Source organism: Rhinoderma darwinii, chromosome 4 (assembly GCF_050947455.1).
Source record: "Rhinoderma darwinii isolate aRhiDar2 chromosome 4, aRhiDar2.hap1, whole genome shotgun sequence".
In the NCBI taxonomy this organism is placed as follows: Eukaryota; Metazoa; Chordata; class Amphibia; order Anura; family Rhinodermatidae; genus Rhinoderma; species Rhinoderma darwinii.
The window spans coordinates 270398441-270424100 of record NC_134690.1 but is presented as its reverse complement, the minus strand read 5'-3'; the positions used below and the strand labels follow the sequence as shown (position 1 = coordinate 270424100).

Sequence of the window (25660 nt, the reverse complement as noted above, 5' to 3'; positions counted from 1 at the left end):
AAGGCGGACCTGGACTCTTGGACGTCGAGCACTTTTACCTGGTTCGGTAGATGTGCGATTTTTAAAATGAACATCTTGCCATGGATTCTGTATCTCCTACAGGCCCTACCGATCCATATCCCACGCCCGTTCTTTCAGTCCCTGCTGTCCCTGGTGCACAAATTCATATGGGCAGGGAAACCAGCACGTATCGCCCGATCTTTGCTCTTTCGTGTAAAGGGGGAGGGGGGCATTGGTCTTCCGGACTTTGTCTCCTATCATCACGCCTCCCACTTGACACGAATCTTAGACTGGTTCCGGCACGGCGGGATGAAAGAATGGGTGTCTATGGAACAGGCGTTTATGTCTATCCCATTGCAGGCTCTGCCGTGGTTGGGCAGACATGTTCCCAGGGTCGCGCGGTTACACCCGACAATCGGCCCCACTCTGGCAGTCGCAGCGCGGGTGTTTACTCGGGCAGAGATCTCGCCGTCCCCCTCCCCGCTATTCCCGATCTTGGGCAACCCTGCCTTTCCACCGGGACTGGATAGTGGTCCATTTCAAGTATGGTTGCGGGCGGGTAAGGGGCAGGCCCTACAATTTCAGCAGGAGGGGAGGTGGATGAAGAGCGACCAAATACAAGCCCTGTTGGACCCTGTTCCTTTCTCGACATGGCAGGTTACCCAGTTGCAACATTTCCTGGCGTCCCTAGAACATCCTGGAGAGCAACTACGAGACTCCTCCGCGTTTGAACTCCTGTGTACAGGCACAGGCACGACCCGGCATGCTTTATCCAGGATCTATGCGTTTTTGATCTCGCCCTCCAATCTGCCACCACCTCCGTACTTGCTCAGCTGGGAGAGGGATTTGGGCGAAACATTTACACCTGAACAACAAGACCGCCTGTTCACCATGACGCATAAGTCCTCCATGGCCAGTAGATTCCAAGAGGCAGGGTTTAAGATATTGTCCCGTTGGTACAGGGTGCCTTCCAGATTGCATGCTATGATCCCGGCGGCCTCGCCATTATGCTGGAGATGTGGGGACCATGTGGGTACAATCCTGCATATTTTCTGGGACTGCCCACTCCTGACTGGGTTCTGGTCCGAGGTGTGGCGCATTTCCTCAAAGTTTACGGATTACCTTCTCCCGAGATCCCCGGGCCTCTTCCTGCTTCATCTGTGTGAGGTCCCACTGCCCTTGTATAGACGTTCGGTAGTTCAACACCTGGTAAACGTGGCTAGGGCATGTGTTCCTGCACTGTGGAGACAGTCCTGTCCTCCGACGGTGGGCATGTGGTTCGGCAAGATCCAGGAAATCATGAGAATGGAGGACCTCACGGCATCAATGAAGGGGACTCATGCCTCCTTCCTAAAAACATGGCGTGAATGGATTCGTTTCCAAACGACCGAGGAATATAAAATCTTCATGGCCTCTTGAATTCCTGTCTAGATCCGGAATGTCAGGTCAACTCCCCTCCCCATTTTTCTCTTCTTTCTTTCCTTACTAATTTGCCTCTCCTTCTCTCTGTCTCTGTTTCTCTCTTTAATGCTCTTATGCACACTTAGGACATACCATGCACGGCTGCGGGTTCAGGGTGCATATCGGAGTTTCCTTAAACAAGTGTCTTCAGCGACATGGTACTCTCAGGTGACCTCATGTGTTGATGTGAGGCTGATAACTGGCCTGTGATCTGTTGCATGTTTTTCACTGCCATTTTTGCACTATGTTGTGTATATTATTTGTACGATTTGTGATATAAAATAACAAAATGACAAATAAAAGAATTAAAAAAAAAAAAAGATGTCATGGTAATGGATGGGACTGGAACATTTAATTTTAATTTGAGGTCCTTTGCATAAACTTTAGATAATTGCATTATAAAAAAATTCCATAGCATATTTTTTCAACCTTGAAAGAGACAAATTGGAAGAAAGTTAAAGGCTATGTACATCTTTGTAAGCATTATTATTTTTTTATTGAATGGATTTTTAAGCAATTTTCCAAACCACTTTTATTAAAATGTTTTTTGTTTTTCATTTTTAAGATACAGCTTCTATGTATCCTGTATACAGAGAAACTGGATCGTTCGGTCTCAGCCATTCTGTCATAACGTAGATGTGATCGTTATTAGCTGGATCCAGTGTGTCAGAGACATGCAGGACCGGCTTTCAGTCAAGAAGTCAGTTGAGCTGAATTGACAGAATCAGCTGAAACAGAACGATGCAGCTTCTATGTACGTCACAGGAAAGGTCAACTTCCCACATTCTGACATGATGGTGATCGCATAGGCACTGCTGTGACTGACACTTGAGCTGCTGGTGCAATGTCCAGGATCGGAGAAACATCTGATCCCAGCCTTTTAACCCCTTAAATGCTGCGGTCAATAGTGTCCACGGCATTTAAGTGGTTTGACAAAGGCAAGGGGCTCCCTCTGTCACCCATCGCAGCCAGCAAACGCTGGTCGCCGATGGGTGCCACGGCAGTCGCGGCCTAACAAAGGCCTCCAAGTCTGCCCTGACTGTTAGGGCGTGCCAGAGGTATATCCGAATATACTGCCTGTCATTTTTACACTGACAGGCGGTAATGTTTTGGTATACTATTGAGGATCAAAATATCACTTTGTGAAGTCCCTTAGTGTGACTAAATAAAAATGATGGTTTACAGTAATAGAAAGATAATAAATTTAAAAAAAGCACACAGCAAAAAAAATTTTTTTTATTTTCTGCCCTGTTGATTCATTTTTTGTACAATTCAAGTCTATGTCAACAGGATAGTGTTTGACCACCATTCTGTTTGCAGGACGTTTTAAGAGATGCTGAAATGTGATGTGAACCTAGACTTAGTCTGTGGAACGACAAACAAGAGGTACATTTTATATCACTAGAAGAAATGACTGATACCTGTGATATACAACAGTGGTTTATTGCACACAAAAAAAAGTTACAATGCAATAAAATATTTGTATATTCAAAGAGTTTATTGAGACCATGCATGGCCATGTAGGTGTATTACACTAACACAGTTTCCGGCAGTTATCATTGATCATGGTTACATAAATATATGTTCTATAGAAAACTTTTGTTAGTTTAATATATCTTACGGTGTCACAGGTGAGCCTACATCTGTGTCATGATGTGACATAAATTTCAGATCCTTTAACTTGCTGGGGACTCCTGACATCTGCAAAAACATAAGAGACATTGTAGTAGTATGAAAGTCAAGGTGGCCAAGTCTTTACATCTTACAAACCAACTAGCTTCCTGGGGAAAGAGAGAATATACCCCAATTCACAGACACAGTCTCACTTGAGGTCTCCTTATTGATATGTGGTAGGAAATGGGTTCAGGCCCTATTTTCTCCCAGCCAGGCAATTTTCAAGTGAGAAAGAAACATTAAACATTGCTCAGAGTAAACTCTTACCTGCACCTGGCTGTTTACCAGTTATAGAGGCGAAGAACACTAGCCACAGAAAGTCATTGTAACAACAAAGTGCCAAACAGATGAAATACTGTAGTTACTGCTAGAAATGCTACTAGCTTGGAACTCTAGCAGCGCAACATTTATTGTATCACACATTTGGGAAGAAATACTTGTCTTTAACGATCAGGGAAAAACTTGTAATTTTGGAAAATGATTATCAGTAGTCCAAAATCTTAAAGGGCCTTTTACACACGCAGATGAACTGCCATAGCGAGCGCTGATTGACGTTATAGAAAGCCGATCGGCGCTCGTTTACTTGCATTTTTACATATCAATGATCGAAAAGAGTTTGTGCGATCGTTCAAACCCCCTCTCACACACATTTCATTATTGTCGGCAGTACATTTCTTGTTTATACAAGGGGATGTGCTACCGATAAACAGTAATTTAACCCCTTCCCGCAAAATGACGGGTCTGGTACGCCGGCATAACAAGCAGCTTCCCGCAATCCGACGTACCAGACCAGTCATGAAGATGAAGCGGGCACAGATGTAATGACAGTTACTATACACTGCACTACATAAGTAGTGCAGTGTATTATACTGGGGATTAGAAGACCAGATCTTCAAGTCCCCAGCTAAGTGTAAAAAAAAGGAAAAAAAATGTTTAAGAAAAAGAAATAAATAAATAAAAGTTTCAAGTAATAAAAAGAATAACAGCCCTGTTTCCCTGATGAAGTCCTTTTATAAATGAAAAAAAACTAAAAAAAAAAAAAAAAAAACTATACATAATAGGTATCGCCGTGTTCGGAACGGCCTGAACTATAAAAATATCACGTTATTTTTACCGCATGGTGAAAAACCGTAAAATAAATTAAATAAAAAAAAGAATGACAGAATTTCTTTCTTTGGTCACCTTGTCTCAGAAAAAATGTAGTTTGTCACGCAAAAAACAAACCCTCCCACAGCAATATCAACTGAAAAATAAAAGTTATAGCGGTCAGAAAATTGCGACACTAAAAAATGAATTTTGTTAGAAAAGAGTATTATGAAGAGAGGGACAGAAATAACTGAACTAAGCTCTTTAAGAACTCTAGGGTGTAGCGCATCTGGTCCCGGAGCCTTGTGTAAAAAAAATTTAATTTAGTTTGGACCATATCTACATTCAGCCAATTCAGCATATAAACCGATATATTAACAGCACTGGCACCGGCTACATCAGCTGATCTTTCTTCTGTTGTATATACAGAGCTAAAGAACCTATTTAGTAACTCTTCCTTCCCTTGATCCCCTGTGACCAACTCCCCATTACCACTATCTAGGGGTCCTAAATGTTCAGACCTGGGCTTTTTAGCATTTCTATATTTGCCACCTACCTTTCATTTTGTATTTTTGCTGATTTTATTACGTTTTTACAGATTTTATTAAGCTCTTTATAATTTAAAAAGGGTACAGCTGTACCCTCAGATTTGTATTTTTCAAATGCCCGTTTTTTGTCATGTATTGCCCTTTTTACAGAACGTGTAAGCCATGTGGGGTTTAATTTTAGTCGTTTATACTTGTTACCTATAGGAATACATTTTGCACTATAATTACCCAAAGTAGATTTGAAAATCTCCCATTTATGATTTGTACCATTATTTGACATCAGTTCTTCCCAGTCTATATCCTGAATTGCAGCCCTCATCCTGGGGAAATTAGCCTTCTTAACCCCTTCGCGCTCAGGTCAGTAATAGTACGTCCTGCTAAGTAGAACGTTCGCGCTCAGGTCAGTACTATTACTGACCTGAGTAAACACGGCGCCATCTTTCCCCGGCGCGTGTCTGAGCTGTGATACCTGCTGTTTCCGACAGCAGGCTATCACAGCTTAGTGTGCAGGGACCGATCGCGGTGGTCCCCGCCGATTAATCCCTTAGAAGCCGCGTTCAATAGCGATCGCGGCTTCTTAGGGGTTAAGCTGCCATCGCCGGCCTGCTACACGATAGCGGGCCGTGATGGCTACTATGGCAACCAGAATCCTAACAATGGACTCTGGCTACGCCATCGACGGAAGCCTAGTGGGTCCCGACAAAATCAGGACCCACTATGCTTGCTGTCAGCGAACAGCTGACAGCTCTAATACACTGCACTACGCATGTAGTGCAGTGTATTAGAATAGCGATCAGAGCCTCCTGCTCTCATGTCCCCTAGTGGGACAAAGTAAAAAAAGTGTGAAAAAGTAAAAAAAAGTTGTGTAAAAATAAGAAAATAAAAGATTTAAAAGTAATAAAAGTAAAAGTCCCCCTTTTTCCCTTATCAGTTCTTTATTATTAATAAAAATATATAAATAAACAAATAAACTATACATAATTGGTATCGCCGCGTCCGTAACGTCCTGAACTACAAAACGATGTCGTTATTTATCCCGCGCGGTGAACGCCGTAAGAGAAAATAATAATAAACCGTACCACAATCACAATTGTTTGGTCACTTCACCTCCCAAAAAATGGAATAAAAAGAGATCAAAAAGTCGCATGTACCTAAAAATGGTACTGATCGAAACTACAGTTCGTTACGCAAAAAATAAGTCCTCGCACGGCTTTCCTGATGGAAAAATAAAACAGTTATGGCTCTTAGAATAAGGCAACACAAAAAATAAATTATATTTTACAAAATGTATTTTATTGTGCAAACGCCATAAGACATAAAAAAAAACTATAAACATCTGGTATCGCCGTAATCGTATCGCCCCGCAGAATAAAGTGAATATGTCATTTATAGCGCACGGTGAACGCTGTAAAAAAAATTGAATAAAAAACAATAGTAAAATTGCTGTTTTTTTAGTCACCACGCCACCTAAAAATAGAATAAAAACTGATCAAAAAGCCGCATGCACCCCAAGAAAACTACAATGGATTCCTCAAGGGGTCTAGTTTCCAAAAAGGGGTCACTTTTGGGGGGTTTCCACTGTTTTAGCACCACAAGACCTCTTCAAACCGGACATGGTGCCTAATAAATTAAATTAAATTAATTAAATGTCACCTCTACTTTGCTCTAAATTCCTGTGAAACGCCTAAAGGGTTAATAAACTTTTTAAATGCTGTTGTGAATACTTTGAGGGGTCTAGTTTCTGAAATGGGGTGTTTGATAAGGGTGTCTAATATATGGGCCCCTCAAAGCAACTTCAGAACTGAGCTGGAAACTAAAAAATAAAATAAAAATGAGGCAATACTTCGCTTCTTACATTATACTGATAATGAGCCGTGCCCACCCCGAGATGACCCCAGTTTTGACCGTTTGTATAAACGGAGACCCCTATTAGACCGTTTCAGTGCCCGGTTTGCCCAAGCATACACCCCCGAGAAGTGTATTTCTAATGATGAGTCCTTGGTACATTTTAAAGGGAGGCTTCAATTCCGCCAGTACCTGCCGGGTAAGAGGGCAAGGTATGGCGTGAAGATGTATAAGCTGTGCGAGAGTGCATCAGGGTATACCTATAAATTTAGGATATATGAAGGGAAGGACACCAGTTCTCAGCCCCCAGAATGTCCCCCCTTACTGGGAGTTAATACAAAAATTGTGTGGGATTTGGTGCACCCACTGCTGGACCAGGGTTACCACCTCTACCTGGATAATTTTTATACCAGCGTCCCACTCTTCAATTGCCTCGCTTCCAGAAGTCCTGCGGCATGCGGCACTGCTAGAAGAAACCTGAGAGGCCTCCCTACGACTCTGCTTGGGCAAACACTCAGAAGGGGTGAGAGCAGGGCACAATCTAGCAGCAACATATTGTGTCTCAAGTACAAGACCAGGGAGATGCCACACCAGTACCCATGTACCTGTACGAGGTACCAGTACAGGGACCCCCAAACTAGACTGCATCCTGGACTACAATAGGTACATGGGAGGGGTGGACTTGTCAGATCAAGTCCTGAAGCCTTACAGTACTTCTGGAAGCGGGGCCACAGGCATCATACCAGGGCAACACTTTTTAGGAGAAGTTCCCCAAACTGGCAAGAAGGGAAAAAGTCAAAAGAGGTGCAGAGTCTGCTATAAGAGGGGGATAAGGAAGGACACAATATATCAATGTGACGCGTGTCCCGAAAAAACCAGAGCTCTGTATGAAAGAGTGTTTTCAAATTTATCATCCATCCCTTTATTTTTAATTTACCCCAGTTTTACTCGCTCTGATCCACTTCGCACAGCTTACCCCTCCTCATCTTTCCCCTCTGAGCCCTGCTGTGTGCCCAGGCAGCTGATAACAGCCACATGTAGGGTATTGCCGTACCCGGGAGAGCCAACATTACAGTTTATGGGGTGTAGGTCTCCGGTGGCACATGCTGGGCACAATATATCGGACACTGACATGGCATATATATAGAAAATTGCAAATCTCACTCTGCACCATCTGCTGCGCATTATCTTTTACACAATACCTGTGGGGTCAAAATGCTCACTACACCTCTAGATGAATTCCTTAAGGGGTGTCGTTTTTAAAACGGGGTCACTTCTCGGGGGTTTCAACTGTACTGATACCTCAGGGGCTTCTGCACACACGACTTAGCACCAGAAAATTCCCAGTAGGCCACATGGTGGTCCTTTCCTTCTGAGCCCTCCCATGGGCCCAAACGGCAGTTTATCACCACAAATAGGGTATTGCCACACTCAGGACAAATTGGGCAACAAAATGCGGTATTTTATTCCTTGTGAAAATAAGAAATTTTGAGCCAAAACTACCTCTTATTGGAAAAAATAATTTTTTTTTTAATTCACAGCCCAATTCAAATAAATTCTGTGAAAAAACTGTGGAGTCTAAATGGTCACAACACCCATAAATGAATTCCTTGAGGGGTGTAGTTTCCAAAATGGGGTCACTTCTGGTGGGTTTCCATTGCTTTGATACCTTTGGGGCTCTGCAAATGCGACATGGCACCCGAAAACCAATCCAGCAAAATCTCTGCTCCAAAGAACACATAGCGCTCCTTTCCTTCTAATACCTCCCATGGGCCCAAACGGCAGTTTATGGCCACAAATAGGGTATTGCCGCACTCAGGACAAATTTGGCAACAAAATGGGGTATTTTATTCGTTGTGAAAATAAGACATTTTGAGCCAAAACTACATCTTATTGGAAAAAAGTTTTTCTTTTTAAATTCACAGCCCAATTCAAATAAGTTCTGTGAAAAAACTGTGGGGTCTAAATGGTCACAACACCCATAAATAAATTCCTTGAGGGGTTTTGTTTCCAAAATGGGGTCACTTTTGGTGGGTTTCCATTGCTTTGATACCTCTGAGGCTCTGCAAATGCGACATGGCACCCGAAAACCAATACAGCAAAATCTGGACTCCAACAAACACATAGCGCTCCTTTCCTTCTGAGCCCTCCCATGGGCCCAAACGGCAGTTTATCACCACAAATGGGGTATTGCCGCACTCAGGACAAATTGGGCAACAAAATGGGGCATTTTGTTCCCTGTGAAAATAAGAAATTCTGATCAAAAATGACATCTTATTGGAAAAATTGTCATTCTTTTAATTTCACAGCCCAATTCAAATACGCGCTGTGAAAAAACTACGGGGTCAAAATGGTAACAATAACCATAAATTAATTCCTTGAGGGGTGCAGTTTCCAAAATGGGGTCAGTTTTGGGGGATTCCTACTGTTTTGGCACCTCAACACCTCTCCAAACCTGGCATGCTGCCTAAAATATATGCTAATAAAAAAGCACCACCAAAATGCACTAGGTGCTTCTTTGCTTCTGGGGCTTGTGTTTTATTCCACGAGCGCACTAGAGCCACATGTGGGACATTTCTAAAAACTGAAGAATCTGGACAATACATATTTAGTTGTGTTTCTCTGGTAAAACCTTCTTTGTTACAGAAAAAAAATAGAATAAAATTGAAATTCAGAAATAAAAACGAAATTTGCAAATTTCACCTCCACTTTGCTTTAATTCCTGTGAAATGCCTGAAGGGTTAAAAAACTTTCTAAATGCTGTTTTGAATACTTTGAGGGGTCTAGTTTTTAAAATGGGGTGCTTTATGGGGGTTTCTAATACATAGGCCCCTCAAAGCCACTTCAGAACTGAACAGGTACCTTAAAAAAAAGGCTTTTGAAATTTTCTTAAAAATATGAGAAATTGCTGTTTATGTTCTAAGCCTTGTAACGTCCAAGAAAAATAAAATAATGTTCTAAAAACGATGCTAATCTAAAGTAGACATATGGGAAATGTGAACTAGTAACTATTTTGGGTGGTATAACCGTCTGTTTTTCAAGCAGATGCATTTAAATTCTGAAAAATGCTATTTTTTCTAAATTTTCTCTCAATTTTGCAATTTTTCTCAAATAAAGACTGAATATATCGACCAAATTTTACCACGAACATGAAGCCCAAAGTGTCACGAGAAAACAATCTCGGAATCGCTTGCATAGGTTTAAGCATTCCGACGTTATTACCACATAAAGTGAAATATGTCAGATTTGAAAAATGGGCTCTGAGCCTTAAGGCCCAAACTAGGCTGCGTCCTTAAGGGGTTAAAATTAAGTGTCTTTACCCTTCTAGCCTGTGTTTGTTTTTTACAGTATAAGTAATGTTAAATACTTTTGTGTCAAAAAAGACAAAAGTATAGTAGGTATGACACCTTTATTGGCTAACCATAAAAGTTCTATATGCAAGGTTTCAGAGCACACAGGCTCCTTCTTCAGGCAGTTTACAAATGAATGTCTTAGAAAAAAGCACAATATTTAGATGTTAAACAAAGACAATTAGTACATGAGGTGATACATCATTAACCCTTTCCCGCCGCAGCCATTTTTCGGATTTTCACTTTCGTTTTTTCCTCCCCACCTTCCAAAAGCCATAACTCTTTTATTTTTCCATTAATATTGCCATATGAGGGCTTGTTTTTTGCGGGACGAGTTGGAGATTTTCAGAGCACCGTTTCAGCACCGTTTTTTGGACCATATAATGTAGTGGGAAACGAGAAAAAAAATATATGTGGGGTGGAATAGGAAAAAAAACAGCGATTCCTCAACCTTTTCGGTGGTTTTGTTTTTACGGCGTTCACCGTACGGTAAAAACGTCATGTTAACAATATTCTGTGGGTCAATACGATTATAGTGATACTAAATTTATATAGTTTTCTTTATGTTTTACTACTTTTACAAGGAAAAAACTGATTGTTAAAAATAAAATTTGAGTTTTGTCGCCACATTCTGAGAGCCATAAAGTTTTTATTTTTGTGTCGATTTAGCCATGTGAGGGCTTATTTTTTGCGGGGCGAGCTGCAGTTTATATTGATACCATTTTGGGGTACGTGAGACTTTTTGATCACTTTTTATTTCATTTTTTTATGGGAAAAGAAGGGACCAAAAAACAGAAATTCTGATGGTTTTAATTTTTTACGGCATTCCCGTGCGGACTAAATAATGATATATTGTAATAGTTCAGACTTTTACGGACGTGTCGATACCAGTTATGTTAGCTTTGTCATTTTTTTACATTGTGCTTGAGGGAAATTTTTTTTTTTTTTATTTGTTACTTCTCCCCCTCGGCGACTTAAACCAGCGATCGTTAGATCGCTTGCACGATAAACTGCAATACTACTGTATTGCAGTATATCGCGCTTCTGACAGTCTCCAATGAAGCCATGCCGGAGTTCATAGGAGTACAAAGATGGCGGACCTGGGGGACTTCGTCAGGCCCCCAGGCAGCCGTGCCAACCAACGGCTCCCCCCGATCTCGCCACGGGGGGGGGGGGGGGGAACGTTACAGGGGGTCGCCCCCCTGTTTTTAGTAATTTAAATGGCGCGATCACTATTGAAAGCGGCATTTAATGGGTTAAACAAGCGGGATCGCGCTCGTTACCCGGAAATGTCGGCTGTAACACACAGCCGACACACTCTCTCTATGGAGCGGGCTCGGCCCGTGAGCCCGCTCCATATTCCCCCACCCGGCGTGCGCCGTATATATACGGCCGATGTCGGGAAGGGGTTCAGATAAGCCGGGGCAATAAAACTGAGGTTATAGGGGTGATGACTTGGGAGTTAAGGCATCTGGAGTCAGTCTGATGGGGGATGTGACGTGTGTCCATGTAGTGGCTCATAAATCCAGGTGCTAGGTTGAGGCCTTGTGTCATTTTATCATCATCTTGAATTCCCAAATTTTTCACTCTCTGTTGTTTTTAAAATGAACCTTTAGTATTAGGACTTTTAAATCTGCCAAACTGTGATCAGGTCCAGAGAAGTGTTTTCCCATGGGTGTATCCACCTCCTGTTTTATTGTATGTCTGTGAAGATTCATCCTGGTTTGTAGTTTTTGTATGGTTTCCCCAATGTAGATTCCTTTATTGATGCACCTTGTACACAGGATCATGTACACTACATTGGAGGATGTACAGGAGAACGTGTCAGTGATTTTAAAGTCCTGTTGCGTGTTTGGTATCTGGATGGTGTTAGATGACAAGATGTTGGTACAAGTCTTGCATTTTTTAATATTGCAAGGAAAAGTGCCAGTCTCTGATGGTGATGAGGGCACTTCTGACCAGGAGATTCCTTAGGTTTGGTGGCTGTTTGTATGCAAGGAGAGGTAAATCCGGGCAGATTTCCTTCAGTTTATTGTCTTTGTTAAATACAGGTTGGAGATCAGCAGCAATTTTCCTCAAGATGTTCATTTGGGGTTCGTATAGGACCACTAGGGGCACCCTGCTGTTGTCTTCCTTCTTTTTGTACTCCAGAAGATTGCTCCTTGGAGTTCTTGTTGCTCTGTGGATCTGATCATCTATAATACATGGATGGTATCCCTGTTGTAAGAATGTATTCCTCAGTGATAGCCGGTGTTGTTTTCGGTCTTCACTGTCTGAACAGATTCGTATGTATCGCAGAGCCCGGCTGATGATGGATTTCTTTATGTGTCTCGTATGGAAGCTGTTCCATCTCAGATATGCTGGACGGCCTGTGGGTTTATGTTGGATTGTGGTTTGTATGGTATTGTTTCTCATGCATATGGTCATGTCCAGGAAATGTATTTGAGATGTTGAGTAGTTGAGAGTGAGTTTGATTAGGATGGAACTTGTTGAAGTTTTTATGGAAAGAAAGCAGTTCATGTTCAGAGCCTGTCCAGATTATTAGCAGGTCATCAATGTACCGGAAATATGCTAGAGGTTTAGTTGCGCAGGTTGATAAAAAACTCTTCCTCTAGTTTGGCCATAAACAGGTTAGCATATTGTGGTGACATTTTGCTACCCATAGCGCTTCCCATACATTGCAGATATTTGTCTTTGTCAAATAAAAAATAATTGTGATTGAGTACGAACCTGATGAGTTGTAGGGCTGGCTCTGTCGCTAGATTGTTCTTTTGAAGAAAGTGTTGGCCTGCGGCTATGCCATCCTCATGGAGGATGTTAGAATACAGAGACTCCACATCCATAGTTGCCAATATTGTTCCCTCTGGTAGTGGACCTAGGGCTGAGAGTTTGCAGTGGATGTCTGTGGTGTCCTGGACATAACTGGGTGTGCACCTCACCAAGGGCTTTAGAAGATTTTCCACCCAACCAGAAATATTCTCAGTTAAAGTCCCAACACCTGAAATAATTGGTCTCCCTGGATTGTCTTCTTTATGTATTTTAGGTAACATGTAGAATGTACCAATTCTGGGATTGTCCGGTATAAGGTCCAGTAAACTATCTGACACAGCGTTGAAACTATTGATGATACGGACAAGTTCCACTGTGTATTGTTTGGTGGGGTCTTCATTAAGCAGGGTGTAGTATAGGTAAAATGTAACTATATTGTGATCACTGTTACCAAGGTTTTCACGAACATTGAAATTCCTAACAAACTCTGCATTATTAGAAATGACCAGATCCAACAGAGCTTCACCTCTAGTTGGGACTTCCACAAACTGGCTCATAAAATTTTCCTGCAACAGGTTGAGGAAATTTCTACCCTTTGCAGTTGAAGCCGAACCGTGACACCAATTAATATCCCGGTAATTAAAATCTCCCATTATTACTACAGTACCAGCCTGTGCAGCCAGCTCCATTTGTTTATATATTTGACCTTCTATCTCTTCAGTTATATTGGGGGTATATAGATTACACCAAAAGTAATTTTTTCAGTGTTTACCTCACTTTGTAATTCCACCCACAAGGTTTCAACCTCCTTACATGGCGCCGCAAACCATTCCAGCAAAATTTGAGCTCCAAAAGTCAAATGGTGCTCCTTCCCATCTAAGCCCTGCCATGGATCAAAACAGCAGTTTATTGCCACATATGGTGTATTGCTGTGCTCAGAAGAGGTTGCTTTACAAATTTTAGGGTGCTTTTTCTCCTTTATTTATTGTGAAAACAAAAAAATCAGACCTAAAACGAAATGTATTTTTTTTAGAAAATATTTTCACAGCCTAATTCCACTATAGTCAGCACAAGAACTTTGGGGTAAAAATGCTTACTATACCCCTCGATAAATTCCTTGAGGAGTGAAGTTTCCCAAATGGCGTCACTTGGGGGTTTTCCACGGTTTTGGTCCCACAGGGGCTTTGAACATGCAACATGGCACCTGAAAATCATTGCAGCAAAACTTGAGCTCCAAAGGCCAAATGGTACACCTTCCTTTCTGAATCTGCCATGTGTCCAAACAACAATTTATTACCACATATTGGGTATTACTGGAATCGGGAGAAATTGCTTTTCAAATGTTGGGGTTCTTTTTCTCATTTATCTATTGTAAAAATGGAAAACTATGAGCTAAAAACTACATTTTATTAGAAAAAAATTTAGATTTTCATTTTCAGAGCCTAATTACACTAAATTCAGCAAAATACCTGTGGGGTCAAAATGCCCACTATACCCCTTGATAAATTCCTTGAGGGGTGTAGTTTGCCAAATGGTGTGTGTTTTCTTTGTTTTGGCCCCACAAGACCTCTTCAAACCTGGCATGGTGCCTAAAATAATGCTTATCAAATGTTGGGGTGTTTTTTTGTCCTTTATGCCTTGTAAAAATTGAAAATTTCTACGTTTTATTGGAAAAAAAAAAATTTTTTATTTTCACAGCCTCATTACACTAAATTCAGCAAACAACCTGTGAGGTCAAAATGCTCACTATACCCCTTGATAAATTCCTTGAGGGGTGTGATCTCCAAAATGGGGTCACACTTTTATCTTTTTTTTACTGTTTGGGTACCACAAGACCTCTCCAAGCCTGACATGGTGCCTAAAATATATTGTAATAAAAAGAAGGCCCCAAAATCCTCTAGGTGCTCCTTTGCTTCTGAGGCCTGTGTTTCAGTCCATAAGCACACTAGGGCCACATGAGAGATATTTCTAAAAACTGCAGATTCTGGGTAATAAATATTGAGTTGCGTTTCTGTCACCAATGGAAATCACTTTGAACATTTGGAGTGTATAGATAAAACTTGTATAGATAGTCTGTCTTTTCATTTTAATAAATTTGGGTAATGTTCTCTCGATTATGATTACCGAGCGTTGTGCCCGCGGCCACTGACAACCGGCACATCCTACTTACCAGCGGTCGCAGGACACACTTCATGGCTGCATCTCCCTCCCCAGAACTGCCGGCACACCCGGCTTCAGCTCCCCCACTGAATCCTGTAGGGTGCGCACGCTTTCGTTCGTTCCCATCCATATAGGGCCAGTGCGAGTTCCCTAGCCAATCCCTATACATCCTGGTCTTTAAAAAGGGCTCTGCCCTTCCTCTCCTTGTCTGAGCGCTGCTGTGTCTGTCCATGTTCGTCCTTGCAAATGGTCCTTTAGTTGTATCCCGTATCCAGTGTTCACTTTTCCTGTATCCCGTATCCAATAATTGTGTTTGTTCCAGTGCATAATCTAGTGTCGGAGTCGAGAGTGTCATCTGTGCCAAGTATCTGCTACGCCACGTGTCTGCCATGCCGAGTGCCTGCCAAATTATCTATCCTCCAGGTACTCTTGTCCTAGAGACAGTTATTGACTGGCCAGCTGCTACTTCTCTATGGAAGAGCTAGTGGGTCCACATACCCCATAGCCGTGACACAGAGGCTACAATTTTGTACCATCCCTTTTTAATCACCCTGTACTTAATTTCCCCTGTGGTTGCACTGCAGCGAAGTTGCAATCTTTCTATCAGATTACAGCTAATCTCTGGGGGTCCCAGCAGGGGCATATTTTGTGACCTGCTTATTGTGAAGGGAACATGACATCTTCTAGATACAGACAAAAGCGATTATCTGTGGTTGTTAGCATAGCAGAAGCTTTACCATGCAATTATATTTCTCCCCATTGCATGTCTTTTACTAAGGGCCTGTTCACATTAGCATTGCCTTTACGTTGAGGGGTCCCGTCGGAGGTTTCCGGCGGGTTAACCCCTCAACGGAAAAGCTAATGGAAACCTTAGCTTCCGTTTGCATCACCATTGATCTCAATGGTGACGGAAACAGTGCTAAAGGTTTCCGTTTGTCACCGTTGTGACAGGGTTCCGTTGTTTTGACAGAAGCAATAGCGCAAACCTCCAATGGAACCCCTTTAGGTAAAGGCAACGCTGATGTGAACACAGCCTAAACAAGAAGCAAACACGTGCCCTTAAAGAAAATCACGATTAAGAATTAAAATGAATGAAAGAAAAAAGCATGCATACTTTTCCTATATTAAATTAACTTTCCATCCAGCTATGAGTAAATGTGTAAAGTTCCTGAATTATTTCAAGGCCCTTGCCTTGGGTGGATTGGATACGTACCAAACTATAGGAAAAATCACATGAAATAAGAAGGAGTATTGTTTGAAGTTGTCTGCCACGAAGAAGGATGTCTCCTTTTTTCTAAAATAAACATTCATTTGACTTATACAAGAAGGCGTATTCATGCATCCAGGAACAAGGGAAAAAATAACATGTGTACAGACTAAACAATCAAATAATATCTCAAAACAACAAGGTAAACACAAAATTATTCAACAGGAATACATAAGAAGAACCAAACAACTTTCCCAAAAGGAAATTACTCCTCTTGGATAAAGGGTAACCAACACTAGATCTAGAAATATATATATGACAAGCGTATTTGTTCAAATGAATAACTTCTAATGGGAAAAAACTTGTTTAGGAGAATTGACTGGCATAGTGCTGCTCACATAAGAGACAAAGAAGTCATAACTGTTCAGGCTTCTAACAAAATGTGGAGCATAAAACCCTGTACTGCAATCTGCCTATATTATTACAACATCACAAGACAAATCGTACAAGAAAACTCAAATGCTCCACTTTCGGATCATGTCTCCACTTGGTCTCAATAGCTTTTTACTGAACTGCACAAATGCAGAACTATACTTAATGTTGTCATTCATACCCGATTTCCAGTGCTAGGAAGTAGGGGGACAGAAAATATTTCCTGCATGAAAAACTGACCCATTAACATACTGGTTTCTCTGTCGTAAGTTGGGATGTTGACTTTTGAGATCACAAATAACTTTTTGCACAAAATTACAAAAAAGGCTCTGGCAAGGTTTACTGGAGACAATAGAGCAGCATGCTGCGCTATTGCGTCTGGTAAAATCGTGGAAACCCCGACGAAACCTATGAAAGACGATGGTTTCAGTGGGCAACCAGCGGTGTCCATTGGTTCCGTTATTCCCTTGTTCTGCTTCTCTGACGGAGCAGAACAATGGAACAGCACAACGCAGATGTGATCATAGCCTTACACATATTAACAGTTGTAGACATCAGATGTTACTTGAAAACAACATTCTATTGATGCCTGCTAAAATAGACCAGAATTAACGATTAATGTTTGATTTTGTCTTCATTGTGCTGAAAAAGGACACACCAGAATTTCTTGTAATGCAACAAAGGCGAAGTCTAGTCAAAATGATCTGACATGTCACAGATACATGTCAGTAGATCAAACAGGTCAAGTTTGTCATTTTGGACTACCACCTAAAAGACCATGTTGGCACAGCTCAGAGATTTAGAGATTTCTGTTCCTCAAAATCTGATACAACATTGTAACTACACTGTTATTGATTTAAATGAACCTTTACCTACGGTAGAATGTTGAATCCAATTTCTAGTAACAGAAATTTCTGAGCCGTAACAAAAAGGATTTAAGAGCTGAAAGTGTACCTGTGAGTAGGTTTGGAGCCACTAAACTACCAAAATGCCGTTATATAGCTTGTATTTAGTGTTCCAAACCGGTCTACCTCAAAAACAGACGTTTAGGGAATAGCTAGTAAAGTAATTTATATCTTACCGAAAGGAGTCCGGATAAGGAGTCCGGGGCATGTGATTTGCGCACATGTAGTCGAGGACAACTTCTTTGCGCAAGTGCAGTGTATTGTCAATAGCTTTTCGTGCGCAATGCGCATGCATCCGATGCTGCCGGACTCCTCACATGGACTCCTTTCGGCAAGATGTAACTTACCTTACTAACTTTTTCCTAAATTTCTGTTTTTGGGTTAGGCAGGTTTGGAACGCTAAACCCCAGCTGCATAACATCATGCTGGTGGTTTAGTGGCTTCAAACCTACTGACATGTTCCCTTTAAGGTTGGAAATAAACAGAGTTTTTTATGCAGATTGTGGTGTAAATTTTGATGCAGTTTTTTTGAGCCAAAGACAGAAGTGGAATCAACAGAAAATGGGAAATATAAAAGAAGAACTTCTACTTCTCCTTCAGGAAATTTTGAGGCAAATTTTGATTTGCTAGCATTGTTTGACATTTCTTTTGCGTTCTTTGCAAAAACTGCAACAAAAAAGGCTTCAAACGAGCGCAGAGTTTTTTTCTGCCTCCCATTGATTTCAACGGAGTGGTCAGAAGCATTTTTTCCCCGCAAACGGCCAAAAGCCGCCCAAGAAAAACAAACTCCTCTGCCTCCCATTGAAATCAATATGGGGTGATTTGGGGCGTTTCTTGGTGCGGATTTCAATGCGGTTTCCGCATCAAAATCAGTGCCAAAAAACTCTGTGTGAACTAACCCTTATTATCCATTTTTGCCCAAATACGGATACACAATTAACTTTGTTATATAGAAAAAATAAAAGCTTTACAAATGATTGAAAATGTAGTCAAAACACCTTTAGTTACTGTTAAAACACAATTTCATATCATCCATCTAATTATTTTTATAGAAATTACCATATCCTATGTTTCTTAATTAGTAAATCCCTTCCTCTACTAATGTCCTGACACACATCTAATAAGTGTAACACAGAGGATGACCTCTTTGTAGACTGTGCAACTGAGTAATAAGATTGCACCTATACAGGTAAAGGCATGCCTCTGTTTGCTCGAAATAATATAATTTTTCATTGATTATGTCTTTCCCTTCAAGGCCAATGTCAATATGTAATTCTTGGGTAATTTCACTTGACAACTATGAAAGGACAGCTCAAAGGATTAAAGCTCCTCCTACAAGATAACAAACATCTCGTCAGTGCTCATCAATTTCGTTTGTCCAGCCTAACAGGTTCCAGAAAGCAGTGAGAAAAAATGACGACATTCAGATCACATGTCAACTAAAACAATTACCAGGTTTTGTGTATTTAAACACTCATACACTATGAAACAAATGTGCTGAGGTGTATTAGAGGGTTACAGTAGTTCGGAACTGGAGCTGCAAAACCTTTTAAAATAAAAAAAGTTATGGCTCTTGGAATATGATGATATAAAAAATTGTGGTCTTTTTTCTATGAAAAAAACCCCCAAAACATATATTTGGTATGTTCGTAATTGTATGAAACCATAGAATAAAAGGTAACAAGTTATCTATGCTGCACAGTGAACAACGAATGAAAAAACAAAAAGAAGATGCTTTGTCCTAAAGACCCAAAATAGGCCAGTCCTGAAGGGGTTAACTAGGTGCTCTACTAGAAAGATTGAATTGACAAAATATGAATAAAGTAACCACATTTGTTTAGACAATAAAAATATAATTTTGAATTCAGTATTTTCCGGGTGGTTAAACTGGATTTATCCAGTACATTCTTAAATCTGCCTCAGTCCTAAGCCAACAATATTGGAATAATGTGGACAACATTAAAATTTTCATTTTATATATTAGGCCTCCTTCACATCGCGTTAATTACCTTCCATCGGAGGTATATGTCCAAAGGACTCCAGACGTATACCTCCTAAGGAAGTATGCAACGTATCCCACTGTATATGCATACAGTGGGATATGTGACCTGAACAACCCCGACCCTCTTGCAATGTGCCCAGGGAATCTGATTCTGGGGAAGCTCCTAGTCCCTAGGCAGAGCGCTTCCTGATGCTCTGGCCCTGGTGAAGCTCCAGACGTTACTGTCCATATATGGACAGTGATGTAAGGAGCTTCCACAGCGCCGGAGTCCCTGGGCGTAGCGCTTCCTGAAGCCCTGTGCATGTAGCTCCAGTAACATAATTGTCCATAGTTATGTCACTGTAACTTCCCGATGTACAGTATATGTTTAATGCACAGACTTCAATGTTTAAAAAAACATATACCGCGCGGTATAATTTTTTGCGGGACCCCTCTAGATAGGAATAGCGTACTCTACTACTACGCTATTCTATCTTGAGGGGTCAGGCAAAAAAAAACAAGCCATCCATACGGTATATTGATGTATACCAGCCCGACAGAGGCCAAAATTGCACTCTTTTGGCCCCATTTGGACTAATGGTGCCCTATGTGTACGTCGGGAGCTTTCCTGACGTACACAATAAATATAGGTTTGAAACATTATCTGAAGGGGTCCTTACACATTTGTTTACCGTCTAACAAACTAGATAACTTTACAAAAGCACGATGTGAATAGGATTTTTCCCAACGAAAAACAAGGTGAAAAAGCACTCAATTTTATACAGTTTGGGTAAAATTAGCATTTAGCAGTTTGGGACATTAGAGGGGGCCTTGTACCCTTATAGGCAGCAGGGGAGGCTCTCTACATGCATAAGACCATAGGTATGTACAGAGCAAGAGAAACAACAATGTCATAGTGAGCAGAGCCAGCGTGAAATTGCAAAACAGCAGCAAATTTTTGGGACACATTATACATTAGTAAATGGTGCAATTTGTAATCCTATCCACATTTAACGAAAATATAAAACCTCTTTAACAGATGCCTTTATTGAAGGGGTCTGACCTGGACTGTTTTTTTATTTTTGTACACTTGGTGCAAATAGCACATTCAGCCTTGATAGAACATAGAAGAACGTGTGTGCAGACTATTTAGTGTTGTGAGTGGTAGAAATGTGGTCCAATCTAGATTTTATCCCTTTTATTTAATAGTTTTCTTCGCACTACCACTCAGTTAGTGTCTCCATCTTTTAGCACTTTGGTTTTAGGCCATAAAATTCTGTAATATTTAATAATCTTCATAGTTACGTATTTAGTACAGTTGGTACTGTTGAAAAAAAAAAAAACATCTGTTCATAAGGCTGGATTCACACGAGCATGTTTGGTCCGTAAAGGACGGAACGTATTTCAGCCGCAGGTCCCGGACCGAACACACTGCAGGGAGCCGGGTTCCTGGCATCATAGTTATGTACGACGCTAGGAGTCCCTGCCTCGATGCGGGACAACTGTCCCGTACTGTAATCATGTTTTCAGTACGGGACAGTAGTTCCACGGAGAGGCAGGGACTCCTAGCGTCGTACATAACTATGATGCTAGGAGCCCGGGGAAGAGAGAGGATGTGGATGAAGGGAGGAGGTAAATCTTCCTTTGGACAATTATTCATGGTTGTTGGACAATAAAGATTTCCAGACAATCTGAATTTTACCACATCTATTCACTAATCACTATTGTGGAAATCATGGTACCAGTACAAACAGTTCCAGCTAGCCCCTGAAAAAGTGCTTGTATATGTATATGCCATCTAGTTAAACTTTAATTTAATTAAAGGAGAGGATTATTATCAGATTCTGAGCTTTTATAAAATGGCCACTACTTTATAATACTGTATAATATATATTTTATGTTGAGAGGGGACATTTACCATGCCAAGTGTATGTTCAGGCTCATCTGCTTGTGAATATTCCTGGGAAAGAGGATAATGTGATTTGGACGTTGTAGGATGGTCATGCTCATACTGGACTAGAAAAGAGAAAAAAAGGCAGAAGTAAGTTCACACAAATTATTTCAGATGTATGGAGCCAAACAATCAGTTAAACCCACATTACTCTCAATTGTAGGAACTTACTTTCAGCAGCCACATAGTTTGCTGGAAAGTAACCCTGTTGTCCATTCTGTAGACTGCCAAACCACCAATTGTCATTATCTTTATACAACACATTGATAATGTCACTACGATGGATGCTTAGCTCATCTGATCGATGTGCAGTGTAGTCGTAGAGAGCCACCACCTAGAAGAGAGATAAGACCACCACAACGTTATCACATCCATGCCACAAAGACACTCCTTACCATTTACTTCCTCTCACAGTAAAACAGCTGAAACCAAAGCTCTACCTTGGTAAAAACTGAGGCTTTGTAAACTTTTGCTGAAGGATCAAGGTGGTGGGAACACAGCAGGAGACATATGATTATGGACTGTGGGAAATGTGAGAAATGGTTTTGCACACTAACATACCCACTACTGTACCAATTTCTATACAGCTGCTTTATTGATTTATGTACATGACACATGAAGTGAACTCATTTTCTTAGAACGCAAAACACCACAGTGTGATACTTGTAAAACTGTTAGTGATGAGGCATATAACATTTTCATTACTGATTGAGTCTAAACTGCAATATCAAATTTCTTATATACAGAGGAGGCCATTTATCAGTAGTGCTGTATAAAACAGGTTCTTTAAAATCGGCATGAATTGCAACTTCTAATATACTAGACACATATTCTCTTCCTTACGCCACTTATAGGGTGTTGCACACGTGATCCAGTGTTTGCTTCAAACATTTTTTGAAAATAAATCCAGTGCAACCATTGCAAGTTGTTTAGCTACATTACTTTGATGCATCCTTTTTTAAACATGCTTTATATATCGAAGAATAAAATGTATTTTATATATATGATATACGTCATGTGTTACAAATGACTTACACATACAACATGCCTAGACACTGGGAAAGATTCCAATTTTCATATTTTCTTACTAAGTGCTCATTCAGACGAGAATAATACTCATCCGTGTGCGGAGTTAATTAATTTGAACAATTCTAGTGAGCAAAAGTCAATTAATAAAGAAATGTACATATAATGTAAATGAAACACGGTTAGACTATCACATCATATTTCTAGATAACTCCAGCAAATATAGTCAGCTATTAGCCGTCCGGATAATGTAAGAAATATATGGCTATATATGAATTACAAAATCATATACAGCGGAGGCTGGACATGAAATTATTTACCTCAAATATGTTTTGCGACTTGTTCATTCTAGAGGCATTAATTACTTTTTGCCAAGTTTCTGTTGCTTTTTGACAATAAGAATAGCTGTCCAATCAATGCAGGGCAACCTATAACATTATCTCACGAGACCATGCTGGGTGAACACTTCAGAGCGGGTCTGAGGCTGCCTCGCGCTGAATGGACAGCATCAGAGGTTGTGTTTTGCTGGCTCCACCTCGGGAGAATCTGTGGAGTTCACACCCTGTTGGCTAACTGCAGGGAATTGCCATATAGGGTGCCAACACAATGGTGGACTATATCTCAAAGGGGAGGGCAGGAACAAAAAAAAAAAATGGTGCTGGAATCAAGGAGACAGTGGGATTATTATTATATGAACCCAGTGACAGGTCTTCTTTAAAGATGTTTTGCATTTAGATCCCAGATGGCAGTTTTATTTTTCTCCACCTCCCCTTGCTTACTCATTCAGGATCCTTTACTACATATTACTTTAGTTTCTTTGTTAGTTATACCTCCTTTATTTCAGGACATTCATAATTTATCATTGAGAGTGCATCCTAGGCTTTGTAAAATGGAACTCGGCATTGACTGCAGTTGGATATGTGGTTCCATACTTATTCTATTTTATGATTGAGGCTTTTGACTAATAAGCGTGCATATTTGACCATGTCCTTGATTTTTTTTAGATTATGGCTGTATCCTGCATTTCTGTCCTTTTTTATGAACCAAGAACTTTAATAAACACCGTCTCCACCGCTATGCCTTTTCTGATATGTCTCGCTAATAGGAAAACTCCTTTGTAGTTGTCCATGCTTTAGGTAAAGCATAAACAGACCAATACGTTTGGCACAGATACTTTAACTTTTATTTCTATCAATTTATTTAGTCACTAAGTACTCTTTAAAAATCAATATAAAAATAATAGTCAGAATGTAGGATACTCACTGTCTCCTGGATTGGTAGAATACGGTCAGCTTCTATTGTCAGTGAAGACACCTTTGCTTCTGAGTTACTCTAAAATGATAAGTATTTATGTGAAATGAATTATTTCAATAGAAAACATACATTATATGTATATTATATTTAGAAGTCCTAAAATATGTGAAAAATTATAAGAAGTATTTATGTGAAATACATTATTTCAGTATTCCTAAAATATGGTAAAAAAAAAAAGGGTTTTCAATCAATCTTCCTAGTCAATCGTCCTTAACGCCGAAGGACGGATATATCCGTCCTCTGCAGCTGCTAGTTCGCACAGGAGGACGGATATATCCGTCCTGTGATCGCGCGGGTACTGACACTGTACCCACGCGATCAGCGGCAGGAGCACGGCTGTTTTACACAGCCTGGCTCCTGCCGGAATCGAAGCGAGCGCCGATTCCGGCAGTTTAACCCATTAAATGCCTCTGTCAATAGTGACAGCGACATCGAATGTGTTTGACAGAGGGTTTCCATGGCAGCCGGGGGCCTAACAAAGACCCCCAGGTCTGCCTTCAGCATCTGCCTGTTAGGCGATGCCGGAGGCATGACCTAACAGATTGCCTGTCAGTTTTACACTAACAGGCAATAATGCGTTGGTATACTAAGCATACCAACAGATCGCATAGTGAAGTCCCATGGTGGGACTAAAAAAAAAAAAATGTAAATCAGTTAAATAAAGTTTGTGAAAAAAAATAAAAAAAAATTACAGTCAAAATAAAAAAAAAAGTGGTTTTATTTAGTAAACGTGTCAAAACAAATAACACATACACATATATGGTATCCCCGCGATTGTAACAACTTGACCAATAAAATGAACACATTAATTAAACCGCCGGATGAACGGCGTCCAAAAAAAACAACGGCAAAATTCTCTTTTCTCCCATTCCCCCAATAAAAAATTAAATAAAAATTAATCTATAAGTCCTATGTACCCAAAATAGTACTAATGAAAACTACACATTGGCCCGCAAAAAGCAAGCCCACATACAGCCACATTGACTGAAAAATAAAAAAATTACGTCTCTTGGAATGCGGCGATGCAAAAACAAGTAATTTTTTTTCTAAAAGGCTTTTTATTGTGCAAACGTAGGAAAACATATAAAACCTTTACATATTTGGTATCCCCGTAATTGTGCCGACCCATAGAATAAAGTTAACATGTTATTTACGCTGCATAGTAAACGGCGTAAATTTATAACGTGAAAATCAATGCTGGAATAGCTGCTTATTTTCAATTCTCTCCTAAAATAAAGTTAATAAAAGTTAATCAATATATTATAAGCATCTAAAAATGGTACAATTACAAAATACAACTCGTCCCGCAAAAAACAAGCCCTTATACGGCTATATCGACGGAAAAAAAAAAAGTTACGACTCTTGGAATGCGACCGTGAAAAAACAAAAATAATCCTTGCTCACTAACGCGCAAAATGTCCTGGTCATTAAGGGGTTAAAAAGAAAATGGTGTCATCCACATCAGTTTCACTAAATACAAGTTCTCAAGTGCTCAGGCACTGTTTAGGTCTAGAACACTGAAAGACAACTGCCATTTAATAAAAATGCAGTATCATGATTGAGATATCAAAAACCTTAAGGGGAATATCCGACTTTTATTATCATGTCGGTTTTAGGTCCACAATTCTGTGCTGATTAACTTCTCATGTCCTGATAGTTGTTGGAGCTCTGCTTTTTCTGGTGAATATACATAGACAGAAACTATAAGGTGATGGCTATCTACAGCCATCACTAGAGGGAGCACAGGAGGTTATTGAATACAGTCTTATTTTTCAGTTCAATGTATCATTGTACACAGTCGAGTCACATTATTATGACCGGTTCTTACTTTCGAAGTCGGCAGCCTGTAGCCATGAAGGAAGTGATGTGTCGTGGGCTGGCTTGGTGGGTATATAAGGTGTGTGATACGCTGTCTGAACACACATCATTAGTTGTTGCCATGGGTAAATGG

General features: G+C 40.5%; 1 protein-coding gene across 3 annotated transcripts in view; it reads right to left on the bottom strand.

Annotated features, from left to right (window-relative positions):
• Positions 1-25660, bottom strand: part of AHI1 (Abelson helper integration site 1) — a 242704-nt gene that overhangs the window by 4435 nt on the left and 212609 nt on the right. For all 3 annotated transcript variants that reach the window (XM_075862503.1, XM_075862501.1, XM_075862500.1), the window contains exons 21-24: positions 23659-23727; positions 21541-21703; positions 21337-21434; positions 3083-3162 (exon numbers count right to left, since the gene is read on the bottom strand). In XM_075862503.1, coding sequence (XP_075718618.1) covers positions 3083-3162; positions 21337-21434; positions 21541-21703; positions 23659-23727 — 410 coding nt within the window. The remainder of the gene's footprint in view (positions 1-3082; positions 3163-21336; positions 21435-21540; positions 21704-23658; positions 23728-25660) is intronic.